This window comes from Cygnus olor, chromosome 4 (assembly GCF_009769625.2).
Source record: "Cygnus olor isolate bCygOlo1 chromosome 4, bCygOlo1.pri.v2, whole genome shotgun sequence".
NCBI classification, from domain to species: Eukaryota; Metazoa; Chordata; class Aves; order Anseriformes; family Anatidae; genus Cygnus; species Cygnus olor.
In genome coordinates, this window is record NC_049172.1 from 16,096,442 (window position 1) to 16,122,870 (window position 26,429).

Below are 26,429 nucleotides of genomic sequence, written 5' to 3' on the forward strand. Positions count from 1 at the left end.
AGGTAAAACTGATCCTGGACCCGGGTAAAAAGCATGAAACGAGGCTCGGAATCCAGGACAACTTTCTTTATTGCTACCAGAAGGCTTTCATCAGTACAATGGCTCCAATACGATACCTTCCTCAGGGCTGTGGAGAGAGCTTACAATTGGGACAGGTCATTCTGAGAAACAGAGGTGTAACATGTAAAAGAGACAAGCTTTTAAAGGTTTTACTCTTGGTTAGAAGTTACATGAACACAAAACTCAGGGTTAGGGTCTCGGGGTTTTTTTTTTTTGTTCTTTTTTTTTTTTGTGACTGATAATTACACACCTTTCAAACCTCAGGCTGCCCCAGCACTTCACCACACAGTGCTGGGCACATGCTAAGCTTATAAACACATGGGAAAACAAACAGAATTTTTTCGGCAGAATTTAAGGTTTACACTTGATTTAGAGAGTCAAGTGTCGGTGAATATCCACACTGAGTGCAACATTTCCTGGTGCAAACAAGAAAAAATACCGTTTTTGTTGAAGTGATACAAAATCTGTTAACTGCTTTCTGCGTTTGGAAACAGTTACTGCTTAACTGCAAGGTACAGAGCTCGGTGGCTGGCTGCCCTAGTGTTCTTCTAGAGTACGTTCACACTCCTGTGGTTATTAAGTGTGGAACAGTTTGCAAGCATTGTTTTTGTGTTTTTCCTAACCTTTCATTTAAATCCAGTTTTTAAATATTATCACATTTAAACACCAAAGTCCTAACAAAACAAAAAAGGCCTTTTTCTTTAGAAAGAAAAAAAGAAACCTGTCATGATAGTACAGAACATCATGCACAAGACTTGCAAAGAATTAAAAGAGAAGCAAGCAGAAAGAAGAGCAAGGAGCGGATGGAAATCAGATCAGAGAGGTGTTAATTGGCTGGGAAACCTGGGACAACTCTGCACAACTCATGTGAGCTCTTGGACGTGGAGAATGGGTTACAATACACAGGAGCAGAAAAACAGTGGAGCTGACAACACTAGAAGGAAACAATTTTTTGCTACTTTTTTTGTTCAGTTTTTGGGTCTTTTTAAATTTTTTATACTTTTTTGTGTTTTTAAGTGCTTAAATAGTGGAACTATAATTAGCCGCACAAGAAAAAAAAAATCAAAAAAAGGGCTGGGATATTTTTTTCTGTTTTTTGGCTCCCTTCAGTTCAGCCTGACAAGGTATGGCCCCTTCTCCCCCCACTGAGAACACTACGCCAGGTTCTGCATGGTTTCTAGAGTAGTAGCTATGGCGCAGCGGGTGGTGTGCGCTCACAGCTACATAACAGACACTGGCTGTAAAGGTGGACAAGGGGAAACGTTGCCCTCCTGCCTCGAGACATCAGCGCTACAAACAGAGCCCATGTTTTCAAGAGCCACTACCTCTGGAGCAGTGTCTTCGTTGTAGAGACGCTTGATACCGTCGTAGAAGTCATCCACTTCCATCTCTTCCACTTTGCGCTTGGCAGAGGCTTGCTTGCAACCACTGGGAGCTGGCAGACGCTGGTAGAGCGCGGCTGTAGCTGTGACTGGCACTTCTGGCCTGCCGTTGTCCTTGGAGAAACCTGGCCCTGGGACAGAGGAGGGCTGGCATTTGAACACTCCTCTGTTACAGGTCACCAGGGTGTGCTGGAGGGGACTGTAGACATATACAGAATTGGGCAGCAGAGAAGACTGCAGAGTGGAAAGGTGATGTGCCACGAGCTCCCGGCAGTGGATCAGCTGTGAGCTATCCATCTGGAATGAGACAAGCAAAAACGTTGGCATTGCAGGACCGCTGCCGTGGAGAGGACTGGCGGTGCGTCAGGACCTAGGACTTTCTCCCCGGGATGTTTTTTCCCCGGTGCAGGGAGAGACCACGTGCATCAGGACACGCGGCTCCTGCCTTTGTCACCTACTGGCCACAGTCGAGCCAAACTTTTTGCAGAACTGCCCCAGCACCAGCCCCCCCCATCCAGGAGCACAACCGTCCTCACAGGCGCGTTACTGCAGGCTGGGATCAGCAGCTACGGATCCCAGCCCCGGCTGGCCGTGTCCCTGGAGCACTGAGCGAGATGCAGCCTCTGGGGCACCCGGTCCCTCCCTGCTGCGACGCCGGGTGCCAGCACCCCTCACCTGTGCCTTCTGGAGCAGCTCGATGATGAGAGCCAGCCAGTCAGGGAGCAGCTTCTCCAGCTCCAGGCTGACGATGGCCAGCGCCAGCATGGAGCCCTTGAACTGCAGCAGCTGGTAACAGGCCATGCAGTGCAGCAGCTGCTTGGTGAGCACCGCCACGTGCTGAGAGGGGCTCAGCTTGCGGAGGATGGTCAGAAGCTGAGGCCTGCTGGACACCGCAACTGCATGGAACTGAGAGGGAAAACAAACACATGAGGCCAGTGGGGTCACCGACAGGCAGCCCCCCCCGCGAGGTCAGGTCAGACCTCCAGAATGGCAACTGACGCATCTCTGATGCGTGGGGATCCTGCAGATTAACCCTCGAGGCAATTTTCAGATCATGGAAAGAGCAGCAGGGTGCTGAACCCACCAACAGCTTGGTGCAGCCTTTCTGGCAGGGCCTGCCATCCTGCACATCGTCTGTCTGGGGTCTCTGCAAAAGGCCATCCCCCTCCACCCTTCTCGACAACACAGGTTTGGCAGTTCAGCTGTCCCAGACAAAAATCCTCCTCAAGTAAGCCAAGAGGATGAAAATCAACAAAGAACCTCAGGACACTTTCCTTCCTTTTATCTTTCATCCAAGAATTTCATTCTCTGGCCATGTCTCTCTGCAGCAAGCACCGAGCACACCCACTGCCCAGCAGCCGGGCATTCTGCTTGGTTCCTTTCTCTCTCCCTGCCACCTTGCACTTAGCTTTGAGCAAAACCACCGGCAGTAAAGATTTAGGGGCAAGGTTTTCAGGAGCAGTGAGTCATAGTGTGCGGCTTGACATGCCTCAAGGCAGGGTCAGATTTCTGGATGGCAGGCCTGCATTTCAAAAACTGCCCCTGAAGTGGCACAAGTCTCCTCTGAAATTTTCTGGCAAGGCTTTTATTTTTACTTCAGAAACTACTTATATGGAGGAATTGCAACCACATCCTGAGGTCCTCACTACCCTACAGGTAAGGTTTTTTTATACATTCTTGATACAACTTATACTCTCTTGATACAATATTTACACCCATAGACACCAGAGAGAGTGCAAACAGCCCCTTATTTACAATGTGAAGGAAATCCAGTGGCGTTGCCATGTGAAGATCCCAGTTCAGTTTATCCAGGATAATCTTCTCCATTCTGCGAATTTCAGCTGGAGAACAACCACAGAAGCTATCCCGAGCCAACACCTTCAGTACTGGAATCCTCTGCAAAAGCCAACACAAAGAAGAAAAGAGAGAACCCATTATTATTATAAAAAAAATCACAGAAAATGCTTCATTCCTGCCCTGGCAAGCGTCAGCTGCCACATGCAAGCAAAGACAGGACTCGAAGAGCATATATTCAGACAATGTTAAGGTACTAAGAACAACCCAAAAAAAGTTACCTCATCTTCCTCAATGGTCTTTGCAGCAAGGAAGAAGCAGCTGATTGCAATACAGTTCAAATACTTTGGACGGGCCTACAACACAGAAGAGCAGAAAAGTCACCCTGTGAGTGTGACACAGAAATGATGCACGCCCTATCTGCATGGACATCCTAAGAAGCAGGGTCCCAGCTGCCTGTGCACCGTGTTTTAGATCAGCAGGCTGACCTCCAGCTGCACCACGGCGGTGGCAAGCCGTGCCGAGCACAAAGCCATGCTCCGTGACGTCAGGCAGGACAGAGATCTGCCAGCCCCGTGATCAGAATTGGCACCCACTGAGGTGCAGCAGTGGAGTGGAAAGAGCTCATTTTTAGGCATTGGAGTAGAAACGGGAAGGAGAAAAGCAGAAGGGACAGATTATCATCTGGCATAAAACCATGGCCATCCCACCTATCAGCAGAGCATTTAGTGCTGCTGGGGGTCAGACACAAAAGGAACCAAAAGGAACAAAAAAAAAATTAAAAAGAATTTTAAAATGCTGTCTTTGTCTATAGAAGTTAAAGCACCCATTTAAAAAAATAAAATAAAATACCACTAATGCTATTTCTTACTGCAGTTCTCAAAACCATGACCCACGAATTATTAAGGGAGAGCTGGTCCCTTTTACAGTGAGTCGCATTAGGCAAGGTAAGTTGGATTTTAAGGGGAAAAAGTGATTTTTTAATACGCATTTAAAAAAAAAATGTATGGGCTTTGATGTAGGAGAATAAAAAGAAAACCAGCGGCGTGCATGGGCTTGTAGGTATTTGTGTAGTCCCTGTGATGGACCAGAGTAAGTAAGTGCTCAGAATACAGCGTAACCGCTGGAGGTTTTGCTCAGCAGCAATCTGTCCGTGGGCTCCTCTGACAAAGGGCTCCACTTCCAACATCAGTATAAGAATACCCCTGTTCTTAGTGGCTGGGGGCTAGGAAAGGAGAGGTGCTGCTTCTAAACGCTGTTACAGCTGAGGGGGCAGACAGCTGCAGAGCCATGCCCCCACCTCCTACAGCCTGCTGGCAACTGGTGCACTTCTGTATACCTTATGGGATTCCAAAAGCAAAGGTAAGTGAAAATTCTGCACTGAATGTAAAAATGTAACCTAAACTGTTGCCACGATTAGTTCTTGCTGGGTACATTGTAGTAGACAGAACAGAGATACCTGGTAGTTTAGGAGATCCTGCACATTACTGTCATGAAATCCAGAAGGTTGTTTCAAGGAAGCCACAAGGGAAAGACACGGGCTTGTTTCCAAATTAAAGATGTTTAATAATATTTAGCCACGGCTACTTAAAGGGACCTTGCTGTGCCTGGAGCTGTGGCTTCCTACCACCATTTGAACTTGAACTTAAATATTTGCAGGGAATCCACTTTTGGGGGGTGGTGCATGTGCACGTGTCTGCATGTATGTTCAGGAATCACTGAAAGCGAAGAGAATAAATTCCCTCAGGGCAAGACTGAAACTTGTTCCTCACTACACAGACAGGTTAGAAGGAAATTACCAAGTGAGCATAAAAAATCTACAGCAATAAAGGGCTCCAGGTCAGTGTTCAGGGGAAAAAGAAGCAGATGTCTAGAGCAGGTTCCTACCATCAGGCAAGTTTATTCTTCCCATTAACAGTAAATATGGACCCTCTTTTTCCCAAGTGTGCCCTTTCTAGAATAACTGTGTCTTTTCCCAAAGCACATTAAGCTCCTGTCTCCCATCCTGGTCTCCTACAGGAGCCTCTATCTGCCTCCTTTGCTCCTCACCAAGGGGCGAGTGCTGCTGCGCACAGCTGCAACCACCGCCAGCTGAGGGTTAACTGGTGCTGTGCAGTCATCTACAGTGAATGCCGCTGGGCCCCCAGAGTGGGATGGTAAGAGCCATGGGGCAATTTCAAAGCATGTTCACAGTGACGGGAAGGGACAAGTTGTCTTAATAATAAAATCCTGCATGGTAGTGCCTGGATTTAAAAAAAAAGAAAAAAAGAGTTGAGCTACATCAGTGGAATGATGACTTTATGGGAGAAGAAAACGGGCAGGGAGTGTAAAGCCCTGAGCTGTTTGAATAATGCTCACCCAGAAGGAACACAGAACGAGCTGAAAAAACCCTGACAGAACACCTTTCCACATTCCTGCTCACTGCCTGAAGCATGCAGTGAACTCTTACTCATTTGCTCATACTCTTTGTACACTCTTTGGCTGCTGCAAATAACTGAAAGAAAAACTGTACTCACAGGCATTAACTGTTGGGGGATTTAAAGTATCTTTTTCCCACCTCAGTATTTCAGTAAATCAGCCAATTTAAGATCTTGAAAATAAATACTTCCATGACTTGTAACTTAAACATTATCAATATTTAATAGTATTTAAAGAGTAGGTTAAGGGATGATGTCATTTGCGTTATACTGAAACAAGTCACGTTGAAATTAAGTACACAGGCTGCAAATGTGTTTTTCAGCTTAGATTTCCTAAGCTGCATTACTTACCTGGTAGTGTTAGTAATGAGATTAGACACGTGCAGATGAGGCTGCAGATTTGCCAAGTGCAGGCTGTAACTGAGCAAATATGGGAAGAGATAAGGCTACCCAAAGTCTGACTTCACAGCTCAAGGCCAGGGGTTTTGGGTTGGCCCATAGTTTGTTCAGTCGTTTGCATGGGTGCAAAACACACCCCCAACCTCAGCGCTTCCTATTTGTCACCATGGCAGGCTTAGAGCACGACTGGCTGGCAGGCAGAAGAGCAACAGACCCCAGTTGCAGGTATCCCGAATGCTAATTTTTAACCTTTTTTTAACAGTTTCCGTGACATCCCAATCTTAAACCAAGCAGCCATGCCCGTTCTCCGCTCAGTACAGCGGTCGGACAGCCTCACTCCCACGGCTGGCACCCACGCTTGTTTCCTCCCTGTCTCCTTCACCTCTGCCCGTGTGAGCTTCAGTTCTCAGTCTGTCGGGCTGGCTGTAGAGCACTTCAGTGTCGAACATCAGCTCTCCCAAAAAGCACTCACCTCTGGCTGCATCTTCCCCCACCTCTTCAGTTTCCTGCACTAGCACGCTTGCCAGGCCCAAACCTGTCCTCATTTCTACGTGCCCTCCAGCTAGTTCACTGCTAGCCAGTGCTCGCAGCAGTTTGAGGTGATCCACATGAGACTAAATACAGTTGAAACGCCAGAGAAACTGAGAGATGGGAGCAGGGACTTTCCCTGACTTATCTGTAGGAGGGGGCACTGGGCCTATGTTTCTGACTGCGGGCTCATGGGCATTTCCTTTAGCTGCATGAGTCAGTTTAGTGTAAGGCAGAGACTCTTCTCTTGTCTTTTAAGGCATAACCTCTGCTCAGACTCTCTGAATAAGCCATCGCTAGCTGTAATTTAGGAGATGGGTACTGTGGGAGAGCAAATTCAACCTTCAAACCAGGTTAAAAGTGAGCATGTAGTTGAAGGGGAAGGGCGTGTCTTTTCTCTTAGGTTAAGATACGCTTAAATGATGAGGTGCGTTACATGAAGGAAATGGGCAGAACAGAGGAGAAAGGGAAGAGGGCCTTGGCAGGTAAAAGCACTGGGTCAGTTCCCCAAGAACTGCGTGTGCTTGTCAATCAGCCTCCAGAAGTGCCTTGTGGCAGCGTGTGCTGTCAGTTTCATAACCCAAAATTTGGTGCCCAGAGTAGTGCAGGCAGCGTCCTGTACGTGTGTGAGAAAAAAAGGTTGTGAGAGCAGAGTGGGGAAGCGAGCATTTCCATACAGCCATGCCACTGGGACTGCACACAGAAATAGCTGAGTGGGTATTAGGAATCTATTTCAGTTTATGTCTCTGCAAATATTTACCTTTACCACAGCTAAAAACCTGTCCAAAAGGCTGATGGCCAGGGCGAGTGTTTCTGGATAAAGGTGGAACTGGTATTTGAGCTTGGCCAGCCACTGAATGACCTCATCCCTCTGCTTTGGAGAAATGGCTACATCCTGTTGGAGAAAAAAAAAACAAACTATTCTTAAACACAGGCTGAGCGAGGCAGAGAATACCAAACACTGTACTTCTGCAGGCATTATTCAGCACAGAAACAAAAGTGCCTCTTGGAAAGGTGGTGCCCTGAAGCAGCCTGAATTGCTGCTTTGTTCTCACTGTTACCCCCACCCTGAGAAATCTGCCCTGACAACTTTCCTCACAGCAACCTCAGCCATGGCTCAGAAATGTTACTCTGGGGAAAAGAGTAAGGGCATCTTGTAGGTTCTCAAGTACCGAGGGTATTGTGCAGCTCAGCTCTAGGACATTTCTTTTTTTTAAACCTCCTTAGAACCACTCAGATACACACACAAGCCCAGCTCGAAAAAAAGCAGACATGCCATGGCAGCCGGGCAGGTGCCCAGCTCCTGACAGACAGAAGATGGGAGGGAAATGAGTTGGTGTTTTCGAGAGGAAATGTTTGTTTTCCTTCATATCGTGGGGATATTTTTAGCTCAGAAACTGTTAAAAAATAGAAAAATTCTAAACAGAGTTCACAAAAGACCGTTAGCGGTCCAGGTAACTGAGGGCTGGGGCAAAGCAGGTACAATTCCAACTAAAAACGGTTGGGTTTGTGTTTTTTTTTCCTTTTTTGGCCTAAGTCACAGTCATTGATCTTTTTGGACAACAGCTGAATTCCAGCCACAGACAGACTAGTCACTGACATCAGACCTCTCCGGCTTGTGCTCTGAAATATCTACAGCTTCTGCAGAGCCTTTCAGTTCAGCCGAGCACACGCCTGGTCTTGCTCCAGCTGGGATTATTGGGGGTGATTAGCCAGGATGTGTCCAGAAGCAAGAAGCGAAGCCAAACCAATTTCCAGTGCTACGACAGGGTCCTTATGCTCTCTGCAGCGGTTTGGCTGCTGCCGAGATGGCTTAAAAGAACGAAGCCGAGTGAAACGCCAGGTTACTGTGGAAAAGAAAGTGAAGGGCTTGCACAGACAGAAATCGCTGCTGGGCCGGGCTGTCGCTGTCTGCCCAGCAATAGCAGGGGGGTTGGAAAGCAGCACAGTTTTAGAAGCTGAAACACCCAGCACTGACGCAGAGGAAGTACTTCAGGCCCCATCCTTCACCAAGCTCCCTACCATATGCCTCGCACAGCTCTGCTGAAGCTACTCCCTCGGAGCCCAGAGAACTGTGAAAGCAGAGCGCTGGAGGCAGAGCTGGAGCTCCAAAAGGACGCCAGCTTCACACCTTGCTAACACCTTACTGCTTGCAGCACGCCATCCTTACGCTGTGCTTTATTTCCCACTGGTGCCGAGCTCCCCTCCACCACCGCATGGGACAGAAGGGGTGAGGGCGGCCGGGCTCAAGCCCTGGAGCTGAATTCCGGGCTGTGGCCGTGTTACTGCTGGGCACAGGCACAGGTCCCACCAACAGGCGGTCACAACAGTTCCCTTGGAAAAATTGAAGTGGTAACGCTGCTACTGTGGCAGTGATCTGGGCTAAAGACACAGGGTTGCGTAATCAAAAGCCGTTTCTTCCAGCTGTACCGGCTGGTCATATTCAGAGATACTACCTCTGCCTGCACAACACGCCTTCAGTGCTCCCTCAGGTGCTCCTGAGGTGAACAAAGTCCTGCCTCGTTTTCTCTTCTGAAGCCCCGACTGTGCGACGGCGTCAGCAGGACTGTGCCCTGCTCCGAACGCCCCCCTGGTCTCAGCTGGGACCTCCGGACCCACCTGGCTTACTGCGGCTTTTTTAAAAAAGCACCCGGCACTTGTCAGGGGAGAAGAACGGAGTCCTCGACTCCAAGCAATAACGAGTCTAAAAGCGTGAGTGCAGCTCACGGGCGGAATCCGAGCCCCGCCAGGGGCAAAACTCCTGCTGCCTTGTGCTCAGTCCAGAAACGCTAGCTGGAAGCACACCGGGGCTATAATGAATGCACTGCACAGCAGTAAGGAGTTTATTAAATGCTCTGCTAATAACACCTGATTTTGGGCAGTGGGATCGGGACCTAGAATGTCTCTGGGGAGAAAACAGGCACACCGGTGTGTGAAACGCTGGCTGTCCGTGTAGCACACAGTTAGCACGTAGCAAAGCGAGGCCTGCACAGGTGAACCTGAGACACTGTCAGGAAAGCGAGGAGTGGTGGCTGTGATGAACTTCCCCACCGCTCTATTCATTGCACCTATTTTTAAAAGGAAGGCGACAAAGCCATACAAAAGGGCGTAGAGCCCCAGCCAGGTTTGGACAGTATTGCAGACTTCAAAGGTTTCTAGCAGCTTAAAGGATTATTTTGGAAATGCAGTAGCTGGGTGAATCCAGGAGGTAAGCTCTGTGTGTCTATCGGTGACAAGCCAAACCGAAACCATCCCAGCGAACAAAATAAACATGATTTAAAAACCTCCCTGTGACTCCTAAATCACAGCCCTGGCCCAGCAGCTTCACCGGTGAAGCCAGCAAGGGCGGGCTTGGGCCCTTTGTCAGTGAGGGGAGCGGTGCACCGCCACTGCTGCAGCAACAGGACGCTGGCCTGTCTCCCCTACTTGCTAGACAGCTATATCCTATACTACACACTATATATATACACACCTATGTGCTACATACACACTATACAACTTACTCCCCTCTTGCTATGAATTTGCTGCAGCGGGGTGAAAATGCCATCTCTTCTGCTCCTGGCTGGGGCGGCAGAGCCGTGCCCCTCGCCCCAGCACCTGGGGGGGGGGGGGTCCATCCACTTCCCCTCTCCGCTGGCAGAACCAGGCATCGGCTTCAGCAGCTCCAGCCCGTGTACGTCCTGGCTCAGCCCTGCCTTCCTTCTGCCTGCCAAGGCGAAAGGTTGTGCCTTCTCCTAAAAACAGCATCTGTGAAGCGGGGCAGGAGGCCTCAGATCATCTTGCTGTGCTGCTGCCCAGTCTTCAGTCCTCCCAGGAGCCATCCTTGTGTCTCCTCGCTCTTCGTGGGCCCTGAGAGGCCAGAAGGCAAGATTTTGGACTCGGGTGTTAGCTTTAAGTGGTGAGGCCACAACGGAAAGAACAGCAATGTACACCCAGCCCCTGGTAGCAACTGTCCTTTCCTTGTGAAAAAAAAAAAAGGTGTTTAGCCTAAGCCACTGAATAACAGAGCGTCTCTAAGCAAGACACGAAGTTCAACCAAACAACAAACAGCCCCACTCGGAGCACCACGGTCCTTGAACGGAACAACTGCAGGGTGAACCCATCCAGGTGCACGCGACAGAGGGAAGGCTTCAAAGCCAAATCTGGCTTCTTAAAAGCTGTCAGGGGGAGCAAAGGAAAAGAGCTGAGCTCTGAGCTCTGTTGTGCTGTAACGCCCAGCCAGCGGGACCTTTCTCTGCTCCGGTATCTACGTGCTAAAGGTGAGGGGGTGGAATTCCTTCCCGCAGAAAGTTGTGGTGAAGCTCAGCCTCCCATCAGCACCATTCCCCGGTTCATTACGGCCCGATTTAAGAGACAGGCAAGGGAATGAGAACTGTTCCCACTGAGTTTCCTAGACAGATGGATCAGTCATTAACCCAAAGGTGTACGTCTGTCATCCTAGCATCACGAGTAAGAAATACAGCAGTGTAAAATTAATTAAGCTGTGAGGTCACTGTTCCTTTAGTTATACAAAATTAAAAGCAAAAATGAGACAGGGCTGTGGTTGAAAGTAAAAAAAAGTCCCTCTGGGCTGGAAAGCAAAAGTTCCTCTTTGTTTTGAGGTGCTTTCCGACAGACATCTTCTGCCACTCTCTGCCTCTGGTCATCTCTTTGTCTTGCCACCACAAGTCTGTGTTGTAGATCGTATCTCCAGGGTGGAAGAGCACGACGACCTAACGCAAATGTTTTAATTAGGGAAAATTAAACGGCGGGGGCCCAGGCCTCAGGACAAGCCCCTCTCCCAGAGCAGCCCGAGACCGTGCAGGTGCCCAAGAGCTCTCCTCTGGCCAAATATCTCTGCAGCTATTTGCAGAGGCGCCGCTTGGCTCGACCCCAGCAGGAAGCCAGCAGGCAGCTGCACGGCACATGGGGGATTTCAGCACCGGTTTGCTCTGCAGGGACAACCCCGTGGCGCACAGGCAGGACTCTTGTGTGCCAAGTGCCCGACGGGGTTGTGCTGAGAGTGAAGAGGCGCGGTGCTGCTGCTGCATTGCCTTAAAATAATGCTTTCAAACTGCCCCACATGATTACAGCCGTTTGCTCACGGCTCTCTCTTCACCTGCCCTGTGCTGGGGACCGACAGTGCCGTATAACGTGGCAGGCTGAATGCTCCTGCAGCAGGATTCAGCTCTGCTCTTTAACTGTGCTCCCTTCCTCCGGCTCCAACCAGCTTCCCCCTGCTTGGCACCGCCATAAAATAATGACGAGGTTTCCGCAGCTCCTTCCGCTCCTCCACCTGCAAACACCTCCGGCCCCAGGAGGTCAGCCGGAGCAAGGGATGGACTGCGGCATGCACCGAGCCCTGCCTGCACCACCTCAAAACGTGAAAGCTGAGGACCCCAACAGGACCATCAGATGTTGGTGAGGCCTTGGCCATGGCGAGAAGCACCCAGAGCTGATCTGCTCCCCACTGACCGACACCCCAGCCTCCTTGTGGCAGGGCCTGCCGCACGCTTGCAGTATGAGACAGGAGGGCCAGAGGTCATGACTCGGGCTCCACTGTGCTTGCACAGCACAAATCAGCTGTGAGAAAACCTCAGGACTTCTGGAAAATGCAGTCTAAAAAAATATTCTCTCTGAACTCAAACATGACTCAATTTTATTGCTGCTTAATCTAAGAAAAACACCTTACCTGATAATTTTTTTTCTTTACTGTCTGCTGTCCCAGACAGAGATGTTTTGCTCTTTCCCCTACTTGTTTCTGCCTGTTCCTGCTGTAGGCCCATCTGGGAGCAAGTAGGTGACCTTTATCAGGACTGGGAGGCTTCAGAAAAGGGCAGCAGCAAACATCGCAGCCAAATCGGTACCTATTTGGGTCTCGGGAGCGCCCGTTTGACACCAGTGACCCCCAGCCAGGCCCGCTGGGTCGCTTCCCGCTCATACCAGCTGGGAATTTCAGGTGCTCTCCTCCTGACCGGCTTCAGAAGTGGTGACCTGCAGAGTGTGCGTAGGGCCCAGTGGGGCAGCAAGGAGCTCAGGCAGCGCAGCCTCCCTCATCTGCACGCTAACGCGAACTCCGGGCGGAGCGGTTACTGCGCAGCGTACCAGGAGAGCTGACCGCGGTCAGCTCGCGTTGTTTCCTCAAACTGGTGGGTCAGTCAGTCTGCGATTCACCCGCAGGGCAAACGGGCACCAGAAAGAAAGTTAAAAGACCTACCCAAGGGCACGTGGTGAGGCAGCGGAAAAACTGAGTAAACTGAGGTCTCCTGGTTCCTCAGGGTGTACAGGGGACAAACAAGAGGACAAACAAGAAAGAAACGGAACAAGCAGCAAAGGAGAAATGATAAAAGTGTACTTCTAAATAAAAATAAAGATCTTGGCTTACACACCTCTCTGCTGCAAAGTTACTTGGTAACATGCAGAAATCAACCTTTGACCAGTTTTAACTGCTTGATTTCTCAAGCTTTAATCACATGAAAACTTCTGAATGTCATCTGCATATTGTATAACCCAAAAGAAAAAGAAAAAAGAAAAAAAAGGAAAAAAAAAAAACAACCAAATAGATTCAGAAGCACTGGGAGGGTTCCAAACTCAGCCCACCTGCTTTTTGAGGCTGAAAAGCCCCTGTGACACCTGGCTTTGATATACTGCAAATAGTTGAAGCCAGCAGCATACATCTAAAAGAGGAAAGCTAAAAGAAATACACATACCATTAGGGAATGGGAGCTTTCAGACAAAAACTGAAATCTAGAAAAAAGAAATCATGTGCACTATCAAGACAGAAGTCCGCAACGGATTCTGCATCCTGTACTAAAAGTGTAAAGTGTCTTCCTGTTTCTGTACCCAAGGGTTTCTTTCTTCCTTTCAAAGATCTCAACTCTAGCACATATTTAGAAACTGAATTTTTGTTTTTAAACACTAGAAACAAAAAATGTCTCCCCAAGAGTCAAAACAGAAAGTTTCCTCCTGAAAAAGTACTTGTGGCGTACCTCCAATCTGATCTCTGGTTTATTTGCACAGGCGCTCACGTTTTCTCATTTGCAAACCAGATGACTCCGTTAAAACTCAGCCCGTAGTCAGTCTACCTTTGCAGCAAGGAATGGAAAGTTACACGTGCTTCAGGCTGCCAGATCTGATACGCGCAGGGACGCGGATCTCCTGACTGTCATGGGAGATAAACAGCAGCTTCATACAAGTGAGGGTTTAGGCTACTGCAGAAGTCCTCAGAAGAGAAATAGATGTTAGGGAATGTGACCTTCTTCCAGCTACTACGGAAAACAGGTAATTCACACTGAGCTTCAGTGATTGCAGCGTTGCCAAAATGCGTACTGCACAAGGGAAGGAACACGTGACAACTTGGAAAGCCGGGTGTCAGGAACTGGAGGAACAGAAAGAAGCATTTTACGCGACTACAGATGCAGGGTTCTCAACGACTGGCGTGGCAAGCCAGGATTTCCCCAGAGCTGACAGCTGTGTTTATGTTCTCCCTTAAAGCTGACCTCCCTGTATTTTATACACGTGCACCCAGAAATTTCATTGCAATTTAATGATTATTTACTGCTAGAAGACACTTAATACTGGGGCATTCTAGCTGTTACCTTGACACCTGAACTGAAATGTAGGCAGTGCAACGACAACAGTTTTGGAGGTGGGAATCGTGTGAAATTGCACGAGGGGAAACTCAGCTGCAGGGACACGAAGGCCTCAGCGTGCCGTGGGCCGGGACCTCATCTCAGGGGGTGATAGTATGGCCCCGCGATGGCTGCCTGATGCCGGCCGTGCCTTCTGGGCCACCCACCAGCACCAACATCACCAGGGCAGGATGGTTTCGTCCCTGTGAGATCTTCGCCCAAGAATCTGCTTCGGTTACGCTCTGTGCGTCCCTAGCTGTCTTGTTGTACTATAATCTTATCTCCCTCCGTGATAGTCGCTGGTTTACCATAAACCAGGGTCCTACATCGTATGGGGCCTGAAGACAGCCACAAATAGTGTCCTCAACACCCCTGACAACCAGGTCACGTGTTTGGAAACCTAACTGTGGACTAACAAAACTAACGCTGAGCCTTTAAAAACGTATTTGTTCCTACAGAACTGCAGCAGTGTCTTGTTTGCCAGGGAGGAAAACCGACCACGGGACTGATTAGCTTTGACAAGCGCTGGCTGACGTACTTGTTCGTGCGAACATTTCGTGTGAATCAATACGAGCAACCCTGGATCAGCGGGGTTATTTCTGTCCACACCAGCAGCAGCGCTGCAGAAACACTGAGGCTAACTCTCATTTCTCATCAACTGTCCTCTCATTTCACAGTCTGTTTTAAACAAACCTCATGGAGCTCACAGGCGTTTTTGAGCGCACGCGCCAGACAGATGCCGGCTCTGCAAGGAGCACAAACGCAATTCAAGCTGGATAAAGCAGTGGGTAACCTGGCCCAACCTCTTAGCTGGCCCTGCCCCAAAATTTGGGCAGGAGGCTGAACCACAGACCAGGGCTCTTCCTGAAGCAGGCAGTGCCATGCTGAGTCAGACCCTCATCCGGCCCGAGTCACTACAGCTACAGCCTGCCCCGCACACCTAGGTTGATTCGCAGCAGAGAAAGACAAGGTGGCAAAGCCAGGCCTTCCCCGCGGATGTGCTGCTGCAGGAGGATGCCCGAGCTAGGCAAGCAGTAATGGTTCGTGGGACAAGACGTCGCTTCATGTGGAAAGCAACCAGCACTTCAGCACTGCTAGTAGTGAACTCAGTCCAAGAGAATGAAGCCGCTTCTCTGAACCATTGCAGAGCTGGTGCCCCCTAGAAATGTGTGTTAATTAATCCAGGCACTTTGTGAAATGAGTTTAATTACACCAGTACATGTACGTGCTTTCACAGGCCGCGTGTCCTGCGCCCCGACTGCAGGTCTGTCCCTCGCAGGGAAAAGCACCCGCTTGTTTCAGAGGCGAATTTTCCAGTCTCAGGCAGAAGGTGACCCCTCATGCAACAGCCCGAGTTGTTCCCCAAAAATACACCGGAGGACACTCTCATCCATGCCTTTACCGAGATGAAGGGTGTGAAGAAGAGACGTTACCTGATTGGGCTGAATTTTCGGCACATGTGCTTTCCACATTTGAGCTTCCCTAGAGATTGCCGTCTCCAGAAGGAGAGACAACCTCTGGCTCTCCAGGGGTCCTGAAAACTTCATGGTAACCCTTGGATCCACCTGCCACCCAGCTGGATACAGCTACCTGCAAAACCAAAGACAGCCTGGTGAGATGCGGAGCCGTGCCCACCTGGTAAAAAGAGCAAAAGAAAACGCAAAAGTGACTGAAGCTGCAGGGACTGGAAGAGGCTCGTCTGTAACGCAGACAGCGACCAGCCAAGCACTTGGCAAACCCTCCCAGGGAAACCCAAAGGGGATGTCAGTGAGTTGGCTGCCCTGGCCCCAGCCCCCTTAAGTTAAAACCAGTTGGCCCAGGAAGCTGTGACTGACGTTCACACGTTTGTCCGACATCCTGGCCCTGGAGTCTCGTTACTTTCCTCAGCCATGGCAAGTCCTGTGCAAAACAGAGCGACGTTTGTTTGGGAATTTGAATGATTTACGAGCCGAAGCGCGACCAAAAGAGCAATGTTTTCCCTCTCTGCAGTACGGTTTGTAGTTTCTCACAGAAGAGCCCCTAAAGGGGCTCTCCTGGCCCCCCATCGGCCTGCCTGGGCATTAACAATGCACCAAGAACCTCTAACTTTGAAATTAAAAACAAAACACAGAGAAGGTTTTTTCTAAGATTCCACCTTGTACTTTTAAAGAGAGAGAAGCTGATCCGATCGAAAAGGTTATTCAAGTTGTGCTAATATTTCCTGCCATTACTCTGTCTGCACATTTCTTGACAGTATTAGATCACTAAGGCAAAACGATTCTGCCCTGAAGGGTAAATCCATGGGAAAGTTATTTAAACTTTCAATTCCTTTTGTGAGCTCTTATGAAATCTGCAACAGGTGAATATTGGCCAAATCCTAACCAGGGTATTTCATAAAGAGCAGCCTGTTAATACAACAGCTCACGCCGCATTTACAGGAAATAAGGCAATGCGCTGAAAAAGAGAAAATGAGCAAAGTTCGCCGTGAAAACAAAAGGACTTGACTTGCTGTAGATGACAACAGCAGCTCTGAACAAAAGAAGGTCCGGTGTCATCGCAGGTTTAAGGGACGTGCAGAACTACCACTTCTGTTACTTCACAAAGGTGAAGTCAACATTCACATGGAACCTGCACGAGACACAGAGCAGCACTCGAGTCCCACTCACAGCCATGTAGATTTTAAGTGGCAAAAACTCTGAGGCCTTTGGTACCGAACAGAAACCCCTCTTTACTTGGCTTTTACAAAAAAAATGCTTCTCCTTGAGGACGGGCGAGGCAGCACTAGCTCGGCCCAGCCCTGAGAAGCTTCCTCGCCCCTCAGTGTAAGGGCCCGAGGTGAATGGGGCCATACACGAATTTTTGGCTGGAGGGAACGCCTTGGATCAGGACTCCTGACCAGCTGGAAATGCTCTGCAGTGTCTCAAAACCGCCCCCACCGGCCCCAAAATGGTGAGTTAATTATCCCTGCGGACTAAGTAACCCCTCCTCAAGGTTCGCAAGAAAAATTGCAGGCCAAAGCCAGCATTCTCAGGTGCCTTCTTCTGCTGTGACAGACGGCTGGTCCCACCGTAATTATGACAGAAATGGGTTTCCCAGTCCTCTGGGCCCATCCTGGTCTTGCTCCTGTCTTTTTTCCCAGTTTGGGCCACGGGGCTGGCTCCAGAGACCTTTCCAGAAAATGTCCCTTTGCTACCCCGATCCCTCCCAAGGCTCTCCCTGGGCTGCAGTGGCCGGTCAGCGTCACAAGCAGTGACGGCAATGGGAAAAGAGGAGAAAATAACCTTTCCTTTCTGCAGCAGGGAGGTAAACCAGCGAGGGCTGAGGCACAATAACCTTTATAAGGAAAAAAAGAAGAAGAATGACGCGCTTGAAAGTTTTCCTTGGAGCGAGAGTGGTGCGCAGACTTTTCCAGCACCGAGAGCACACCAGGCAAGTCGCCAAGCACCCCGAGGGCTGAAGCTTGTTTGCATCTAAATTTACATAGCTCTTAATCAGATAAATGCACACCATTAAAATAAAAAAAATTACAGCGTGCCCTACGTGTATGCAGTTCTGCAACTACCTGCTCCAGAGCCCCACAGCTGCAGGAGAAGGAGAAGCTGTGACAGTCAGATGAGGCCGCCACAGACTAACTCGCCCCCGCTTTCTGCCTCCGTTTCCCTGATTTAAAATAAAACTCAAGCTCCAGGGTGGTTTTGTTTCTGTGGTCACTTCGGGAGTTTTGAAGCCACTGTTCAAAGAGCTCTCAGTTTCTTAATCTTTAGTGGAAGGTCAAGTGGCTCCACTCACATGTCTTAAAGAACAGTTGGAAAGTTAGGAAGAGGGAAGGGAGCCAAGTGAATGCATCGGCTTCGGTTTGATGTCTCCTGTGAGCAAAGCCGCATGCTGCAGGCTGCATCTTGCTCTGAAATTCGAGAGTCAAATCTCTGGCATGAGGTTTTCACTGCGAGAGGCATTAAAGTCACCAGCTTGTCCATTAAACACACGCCGACCGGGGCCATAAGACGTAACCCATCTCGCGAAGATGTCCCTGCTCGATCCAAGCTCCGAGCTGACGTTCCTTGAAGAGTGCTTTCAGCTTCCCTGAGCCGCACGCGCTGCCGAGCACTGGAGGCTGCAGTTTTCAGAAGCAGTTTGGTGTTCGCTGGAACTGGGGCAGCCGGCCACCCAGCCGCTTTTTGGTCTGGGGCTGGGGGGGGGTGTGCTTGTGCAGGAGGCAACGCAGCTGATCTGTAGGCTTTGTGATCGCTTGCACTGCCAACAGAAGGCGGCTCTTGCAGACAAAAGGTGCAGCGGAGGAACGAATTACCCTGAATTATCCTGGCAGAGCGAGCTCTGCGTTCGGCTCCTCATCGTCCCTGCCTCGCCGCAGCTCTGCTGTGCCAATGTAACAGCCATGCACTGTGAATGGGATCGCCAAAATCGTTCAGGGCAATTACGAAAACCTCTTTTGTTTTGCAGTGGTTTTTTGTCATAGATCATTTCGGAAACAGAGAATAATAATAAAGGACAAGATTTCTAGGATGAGAGACAGCCTAAGAGCTGTTGCCTTTATTTCGCATATAAAGCCAGGTGGGCATTCTGGGCAGGAGGGGTTATTGCAACAGAGCTCAACCACCACGGGCGCTTCTGCAGACCTCGTCAGTATTTTCAGCAGCCAGCAGCCAAATCTGCTTCGGCTGCAGCGAGCAATAACACGATCTTACAGATGACCCGAAAACAAGACTTTTCGGGGTGGGGGAGGACGGTGAAGCAGAAGGAGGAGGGGAAGGAGACTGAGCCCCTCCGAGCTCCGGCCGGCCATCTGTGATTCCCAGCGATCGAAACGTAGTGTGCACTGCTAGAAGGAACCATCTCCCTGCGAGTTGTGATTAGAAATTTCAAAGCTGTGGGCGGGGGGTGGGATGGATGTTAATTTTAGCATCTGGGGCTTTCTCTCGGCTTAACTCCTTCCTCACAATTTGCTCCAGGCAGGAGGAGATATCTACAGCGATGCCTAGGTCTGAGAGGGAAAAATCAGCAGGCATACACGTCCTTTACAGTTTTTACATCTTTTTCATTGCGGGTAACAACCCTAAGAGGACAACGCTCCCGTGAATGCCTCACTGCTGGAAATCAATGCCCGGCTTTCTGGCCTTTCAACTCGACAAAGCACAACAAGGGACAGCTGCGGAGGACAGGCAGGGGTTAAGAGCAACGTTCGGCTGTTTGACTTGTGGAAAGTAAGGCGTGCTGTAGCCTGGTTAGTGGAAATAGCTGGACGGAGATGTGAGACAATATATGTGAGCGTTTCCAAGTTAAGTGACCGGGGGAAAAATGTTTGGGGATGCAGTTTCAAGTTTCACCATCTCAATAAGCAAGTGGATGGGCAGTGATGAGCTGACTTCTGTGGAATGAATTAAAATTAAAATTCATTTCCCCCAGAGAAATGTAGGGATCTCGAACGCAGGCATCCCACAGGTAAGCATACGATAGCGCACCTTTACCAAGCGGCGCGTCGGCTTGTGTGTAAGCAGCCGACAGACCTACATTCCGAAAGAGGCAATTTTATTCGGGCTAGAAATGAAGAGGGCCCTTGCCATTTGTCTGCGTGACTCACCCAGAGCTAACTCCCACAACCTGCTACAAAGGGAAGTCTGTAAGATATTTTGGCAGCATCTTTCAGGCAAGCTCATGTTCATCACACACTCGCCACTCCTTTTCCTCCAACCAGATTTTTCCATGGAGTGTAAACAAATGTGACCTCATTTTAGTGCTGGCTTTCCAAATTTAAGAACTTCTCCAAACATCTCGAGGATTCGAGATTGATACAAGCGTTTCCCTATTTAAGGGACGCTGAAATGACATTTCCCGTGGTAGGGACTTCCGAAAGCAAGGCAGGAGATGAACCCCTGCCTGAACTCGCAGACAATGTCCCCATTCTTTCCCCTGAGAGGCAGGCATGTTTCCAGATCCCTCCTGCCCTACCCCTTCTCCAATGGTGCCTGCTGAAAACGCAGGACGAAGTTTGCAGCTCCTTTTTGTCTCGGCCAAGAGTCCGAGCAGCACGTGCCCAGAAAGGCCTTTGGTAGCCGATGGCTTAAACTGTGCTGTGCCACAGCGCGCCGGGTGATGCAAACAGGCTGCTTCAATCAAGCTCCTTCCCCTTCTGAGGCACCGTGTGGCAACATCCCAAGCCAACTGCGGATAAAAGGTGAACGCGGGATCCAGCCCTAGGAGAGCAGCTCCAGCTGCATAACGTATGTGTTTGATGCAAAGAGGAGATGAAACTCAATATACTTTAATGAGTTCTGCTTTGAGATTTTGGTTTATTTGAACCTAAAAATCAAAGGAGAAGTTATTAACTGATGGAGGCTCTTTGCCTGCATGGATTAAATTAAGCAAAAACAAAACCCTAGCGAACCAAACCCCCTCTATGCCATTTTATGAATGCCTGCAAAAGAAACGCTTACATTTTATACTCCTTTAGCACTGCGGGCTCATCATCTGGCTGCTGATAGGCATGCAAGATGCCTCTTGAAGACATAAACTCCTCACAGTGCTTATTGAAGTCAGCCGCGGGGCTCAGGCGAACGTTTTGGTAGGAAACGGCCCCGCTATTGCCTGGCACGCAGATCTCCATCCTCGGAGAGACGCGCTGCCAGGCCAGGGACGTGACCACACCAAATGACACCCAACTGTGGGGCCTCGCGGGGACAAGGCCCCCGCTCATCGGGGAATGCCCAGGGACCCCGTAAGGAAGGCAGAGGTGGCTGCTGCTGCTGGGGAAGGAGGTGAGAGAAGCCACAAGGCTGCCGGTCAGAGGAAGCTCTAACGAGCGTAACGAGCTGCCCCTGATTAGGGAGGGTCAAGCACCCCTTAGCCAGTGCTTGGGAGAAGCCTATATAAGAGGGCAGCTTGCAGAGCACAGCCACTTTGTAGGGTGAGCGTGAAGAAGGGGGTGCTAACCCTGTACCACGGGAGGGGCTCAGGTATGGCCGTTCCCCGGCAGGTGTGGGAGCAGCAGCCCCTGTGAGGACCGAGGCTCCGAAGCAGCCCGAGCTTGGGACAGGCACAAGGACAGAAGGGAGATGCAGGATTTCCTGCTGGCAGCCACCTAAGGGCTCCCAAGTACAAAACAGGCTCACCACCCTCAGGGTTGTGGGGGAACCAGGCGTGCCGTCAAGCGCAGGATCTGGGCTGTACAAGACCACCAGGAAAAAAGGTGAGTGACCGTAACAGGTGACTTTCTGATGGCATTTCAATAAAATGGGCCTGAAGTGGAGTCACCTCCAGCACCGGCATGTGAATGAGGAGGTTCCTACAAGGTACTCTTATGGAGAAATGCCCCAGACCCTTTCTGGGAAACCAACAAGCTGTGGTGCCTCTTGGAGGTGCCTGTAGTCCACGCATAGAGCATGGTAGATAAAGGTGAGGAGCTGGAGATGCGGGTCCTGCTGCGGGGCTGTGATCCTGTGGGGGTGGCTGGAGTGCTGCAGCGGAGTGACCCAGGTTCCTTTGGGAAGGCCAGGATGGGAAGGTGAGGGGACTTCAACCACCCCAACATCTGCTGGAGAGGTGACACAGCAGGGAATAAGCAATCCAGGAGGTCGCTGGAGTGCACTGACAACCTCCTGGCCAAGTGACAGGAGAAGCAGCAAGGAGAGGAGCTCTGCTGGACCTCATGTCCCCCAGCAAGGAGAGGCTCACTGGGGATGTGAAGTTCCCAGACAGCCTTGGCTGCAGTGACTGTGAGACGGTGGAGCTCAGGATCCTAAGGGCAGGGAGAAGGGGAAGAAGCAAGCTCACAACCTGGGATTTCAGGAGAGCAGACTTTGGCCTCTCAAAGATCTGCTCTGCAGAGTCCCAAGGGATAAGACCCTGGAGGGAGCAGCTGGAAGAGCAGTGAGGTGGCCTAAAAACCAGCCACCAGCTGGGCCCAGCAGCTGATCTGTGGCACTGTGGTAATGAGTGGTATACCCCAGGTGAGGCCCCAGATTTGGGACCCCCAAGGCCAGAGCTACTGGGGGGTCTCCAGCCAAGGGCCACCACCGTGATGAAGGGACTGGAGCATCCTTCCTCTCAGAAAAGATGGAGCTGGGCCTCCAGAGATCCCTGCCCACCCCAGCCAGCCTGGGTTTTGTAGGCTTCAGGCTCAGCAGTGGTGAGGACGCAGCTGTGTGCCCGGAGCGGCTCATCAGTTCTGCAGGCGCACACAGCCTCTGCAAATGCTGAAAGCAGAGCAGGAAGCTTTAAAAAAAAAAAAAAAAAAACGGGGGGGGGGAAACCAAACCTGGCATTATGTAATGTCTCGCTGCTAGCCTCCTCAAAGGAAAGGCAACACATGCAGAGCACGATCCGCTTCTCCCACCGCCAGCGTAACCTCTTCTAAATCACAGCGAGCTGGAGGAAGTCACTCCGAGGAAAATCAAGCTCACAAAGTCTAAGAGCGAGTGGCAACTTCAGAAAACAGGGCCAGAGGCTTTCCTGCTTATACAAGCTAACTCTCTGCAGACAAGGGCCGACAGGCTTTCAGGATGCAAGGCATCACGCACCACATTTTGCACAATATAATCCCCCGAAACCAAATAAATACAATGCCTCCGTGGGCAAAAAGGCTGGAACAGGACTCGGTGATAGCGCTTTGTCTTTTGGAAGCAGTCATTAACACAAATGAACAGCAACAAAACCAAACAAGTTCTTACCCAGTTCAACACCCACATCCAAAAAAACATGCAACTACAATGGCTCGATTCCCCTCTCGACAACAACAAAAGAAAATGTTATCTGAAAGCATAAGTGCTCACCAAGGCCAATATTTTGCTCTGCAGACTCTGATTGGCTTCAGGGTAAATTATCAGTGATTACAGCTAATACCAGGATACAGTGCGAGGCACTAAAAAGAGGTAATTATGAGGAAATGAGAAATTATCTGCTGTAGAAACAATAGATCAATTATGAGGTACAGCACAGTAGCTGCGGAGCAGCATTCTTAAGCTCTGAGGGTACTGTCTCCTCTTTCTCATAAACCAAAGAGAACCCACAGTTATAAAGCTTAATTATCCTCCAGGAGCATAAGCTTGCTGTCTAATTAGCTTCTTGTTGAGACAATATAGAAAAGGACCTAATTCCAGTTGTCCACAAAATAGGATGGCACAGGCTTGTCTCTCCCGCCCAACCAGCATGAGTTTAATAGCCTCAGTATCCCTGATTCTGGACCTAAAACCAAGAATCCTCGGCCCAAAACAAGCTCAGAGAAGAAATCCTGGGTATCCATGAAGAAAACAGCATGTCCAGCCCCTGCAGAGCACGTTGTGCAGAGTCCCCCTTCGCTGCTATCACACGTACAGGCACGTTTGTGGCTCTTCGCTGAAGGGAGGCTGCGCTGCGCTTGATGGCAATGTTGTTACGGCAGTTGTGTCCTTAAAGGAAGCCGGCTTTTCAGCTGCTTGGCAGCCGTCACGGGCAGTTAAACCCCAAGGTTTACAGTCAAAATTACAGTGGGAAGGTAAGCGTTGAAGATTTGGGGGATCAAGCCAAGAGACCAGTGAAGCCAAGAGCTACCCCTGCAAACGACCAGGATCTGTGTATGGCAACAGCGCACCAAAAGGCACAGCCTCTGGCAAATGGGTCGTGCAGCACCTCCCATCATCCCGGCACAGAGCGCGTTTGATGTCTGGGCTGCTGAGCAAAACAGAGTATCTGCAGTAACATGTTATTCGTCAGGGAGCTTGTAGGGGAGTTTATTGCATACCGAGTGCAAATCCCCTTTATGGCTACCAAAACGGCATTGGTAATGTTTGCAGTTAGCAAACACGCGGGAAGGGAAAATTTGAGACTGCATCTGCCTTGTACTCAAAAGGGAGACACCCGATATTTTCCTCACATCTGAGTGACTTCATCTTGCTTTTTTGGCCTTCGAAAACAGCTCTTATTGTCCTGAATTCTGAAAGAAACTATTCTCTATTGTCAGTGAACCAGAACCCCCCTTGAAATCCACCTCCTTGATGGGTTTCCTGCTGCTTTGTAGGAGCAGGTGACAGCAGCTGGGTGTGTGGCATTCTCGGCCCCACTGGAAGCCCTGGGAGCTAAGGGGAGTGCTGCAGTTTGTCCCTGGTCACGAGAGGACCTTTGGGTCCCATGGTTGGGTTTCACTCTGTCTGGAGACGCGCGATTTCTAACCAGAACTTGCTCCTTGCTCAAGCAACCAAGTCCTAAGGGTTGTCATTCGGCAGCGAGAACGCTCTGACTAGTTTTGGTGAAGCCACTGGTCCTGCTCAGCCTGTACCGAACTCTTCTCCGGAAGGCTACAGAGCAGTGCGAAACAAACGGCAGGCTGTGCACCTCCTCGGTCACCCAGGTTAAAGATATAATTTATACCTGTGTGACAGCTGCACCAAATCTCACTTCCTAAAAAGCACCACATGAAAAACACGAAGATTAAACCTGCAAATACAGGTGCTCCTGAAAATCCAGTTCAGTGTGAGGTCATGTTTAGCTACTGCTTTTTAACAGGGTGCTGCTGTGGATGTGCAAATGAAAGCACCCTTTGTGTGGCCCCTGTGGGGGGGACGTGTGCTGAAAGAAGCACCACACCAATGCTGCGCGTGTTCTCGCTCCTTTGCCTGTGCAAGGTAAGCTGGGGAGCAGGTGAGAGGGGAAAACGTGAGAGACTGAAATTACAGGGGTGATGCTACAAGCTGCAAACGCCTGGGTCCAGCTATGGACTTGAAAAGTTTATCCCAGGGCAATGATATGCAAAGGCATCAAGTGGCCTCACATTTGGACTGATGTGTATTTAAACCAGTAGGTCTGTCTGGATTGTTGTGATAAATAATCTGAAAGCAGGGAGATGACACATTTTGGAAGGAAAAACGTTGACTGCACCGCAGCGTTAATGTAAGATGGCAGCCACGTAGCTGTGGGTGCCGCGCTGCCCCAAAAAACCTAGGTCCCAAGCCCTGGCTTGCCTGTTTCCTCATACAAAGCCGTGCCACGGCCTCTGGGGTGCAGGATTAGGGACGGGTGAGCTACAGCTGCTTCCCTAATGCAGAGCTTCGGGAGCATCCATGGGGGCCGGCTGCAGCCCCGTGGGACAGAGGGAAAGCCCGGCCCCAGCAGGCATCCTCAGAGCAGCACCTTTTGTGCAAAGACAGAGCAACATCTGTCAGTCGTGCAACAACGCTGGGACAGAAGCCACCTTGGAGAAACTTTAAATAAGGACAACCAATAAGCAAACAAAGCTCCGGACTGCGCCAGAACATACAGAACAGGAAGAAGGCAGGAGGGCCATGGTGAAAGGAGCGTCTGAGATGGGTTCTGCTGAATACCAAACTATACGCGAGCTCTGAGTAGGGATGCAGGGTAAGCTGAAGTATAGATACATGTGGACGTTCACCTCCTGCTGGGGCGAGGCCAGAAGATCGGCTTCCCACATCCAACACCAGGGTCCGTGCAGCCCCACGCCCTGGGGATGGGGGCGAGCCACCCCCAGCCCCGCCAGGCGGCCAAGCTACTGTCAGAGCAAACCTGGGTCATCTGCAGGGCTCTGACAGCGAGCCCTCGGGATGAGGAGACGGAGCGGCTCGCTTCTGGAGCCGAACCGCTGCCCAGCTGGCAGAGCCCGTGGGCGGGGGGAGAGGTGGGCACAGCCCCCCGCCCCCTGCGAGGCGGGGGGGGGGGGCTGGCAGCGAGTCCCGCACCGCTCCGGCTGCCCGGCCCCGTGTAAACACGGCGCTACGCGTTCAGATGGAGCCTCCTGCCTGCCCCCAGGGGCAGCAGCAGGCCGGCGCAGCCCGGCACGACGCGCACAAAGGCTGGGGCCGGGGGGCGCTGCCTCAGGGGCACCCCGGGGCCTGAGGGGGACGCGAGGGGAGCCCGCCCGCCGCCCCCCGCTCCCGCCCGGCCTCACCTCCCCTGCGCGGCGGCGGGGTGCCCGGCGGGGCCCGGCCATCAGCAGCCCATGGCGGGGCGGCGGCGGCGCCGGGGGCTCCTCCGCGGCTTCTTCAGCTCCGGGCTGGCCCCATGGCCGGGGCCGAGAGGAAGAGGAGAGAGGCGGCGGCGGCGGCCGGCGGGTTCATGTCGCCATGGCGGGGCGGCGGCGACGGGCTGCGAAGGGAGAGGCGGGCCGCCGCCGCCGCCGCGCGGGGGTCGAAAAAAAATAAAATAAAAATAAAATAAAACGGGGGGGGAAGGGAAGGAGGGGAAGGGGAGCGAGAGGCAGCCCGCAGCCAGGCGGGGAGAAGGGGAAGGGGCGGCGCAGCGGCTCCCCCCAGGCTCTG

At 50.9% G+C, this 26,429-nt stretch overlaps 1 protein-coding gene across 2 annotated transcripts; it reads right to left on the reverse strand.

Moving 5' to 3' along the window:
• Positions 1-51: 51 nt before the first annotated feature.
• Positions 52-26,429, reverse strand: CCNI (cyclin I). Of its 2 annotated transcripts, XM_040554732.1 has the most exons (7): positions 26,060-26,427; positions 15,624-15,780; positions 7,341-7,475; positions 3,518-3,592; positions 3,198-3,338; positions 2,118-2,348; positions 52-1,739 (listed from the first exon to the last, which is right to left on the reverse strand). In XM_040554732.1, exons 2-7 carry the CDS (start codon positions 15,735-15,737, stop codon positions 1,281-1,283), a joined length of 1,155 nt encoding a protein of 384 aa, XP_040410666.1. In that variant the 5' UTR covers positions 15,738-15,780; positions 26,060-26,427; the 3' UTR covers positions 52-1,280. The 2 variants fall into 2 exon arrangements, with proteins under 2 accessions (XP_040410666.1, XP_040410667.1); XM_040554733.1 differs by lacking the exon at positions 7,341-7,475 and having other exon boundaries at positions 26,060-26,429.

What these genes read in the sequence shown, in the direction of transcription:
- CCNI (XM_040554732.1), bottom strand. Translation starts at nt 15,737, where the DNA reads ATGAAGTTTTCAGGACCCCTGGAGAGCCAGAGGTTGTCTCTCCTTCTG. An exon ending in CGAAAATTCAGCCCAATCAG is followed by an intron (nt 7,476 to 15,623) that starts GTAACGTCTCTT and finishes TTTCTCCAACAG; the next exon opens with GATGTAGCCATTTCTCCAAA. An exon ending in CACTGGATTTCCTTCACATT is followed by an intron (nt 2,349 to 3,197) that starts GTAAATAAGGGG and finishes TTTCCCTCTCAG; the next exon opens with TTCCATGCAGTTGCGGTGTC.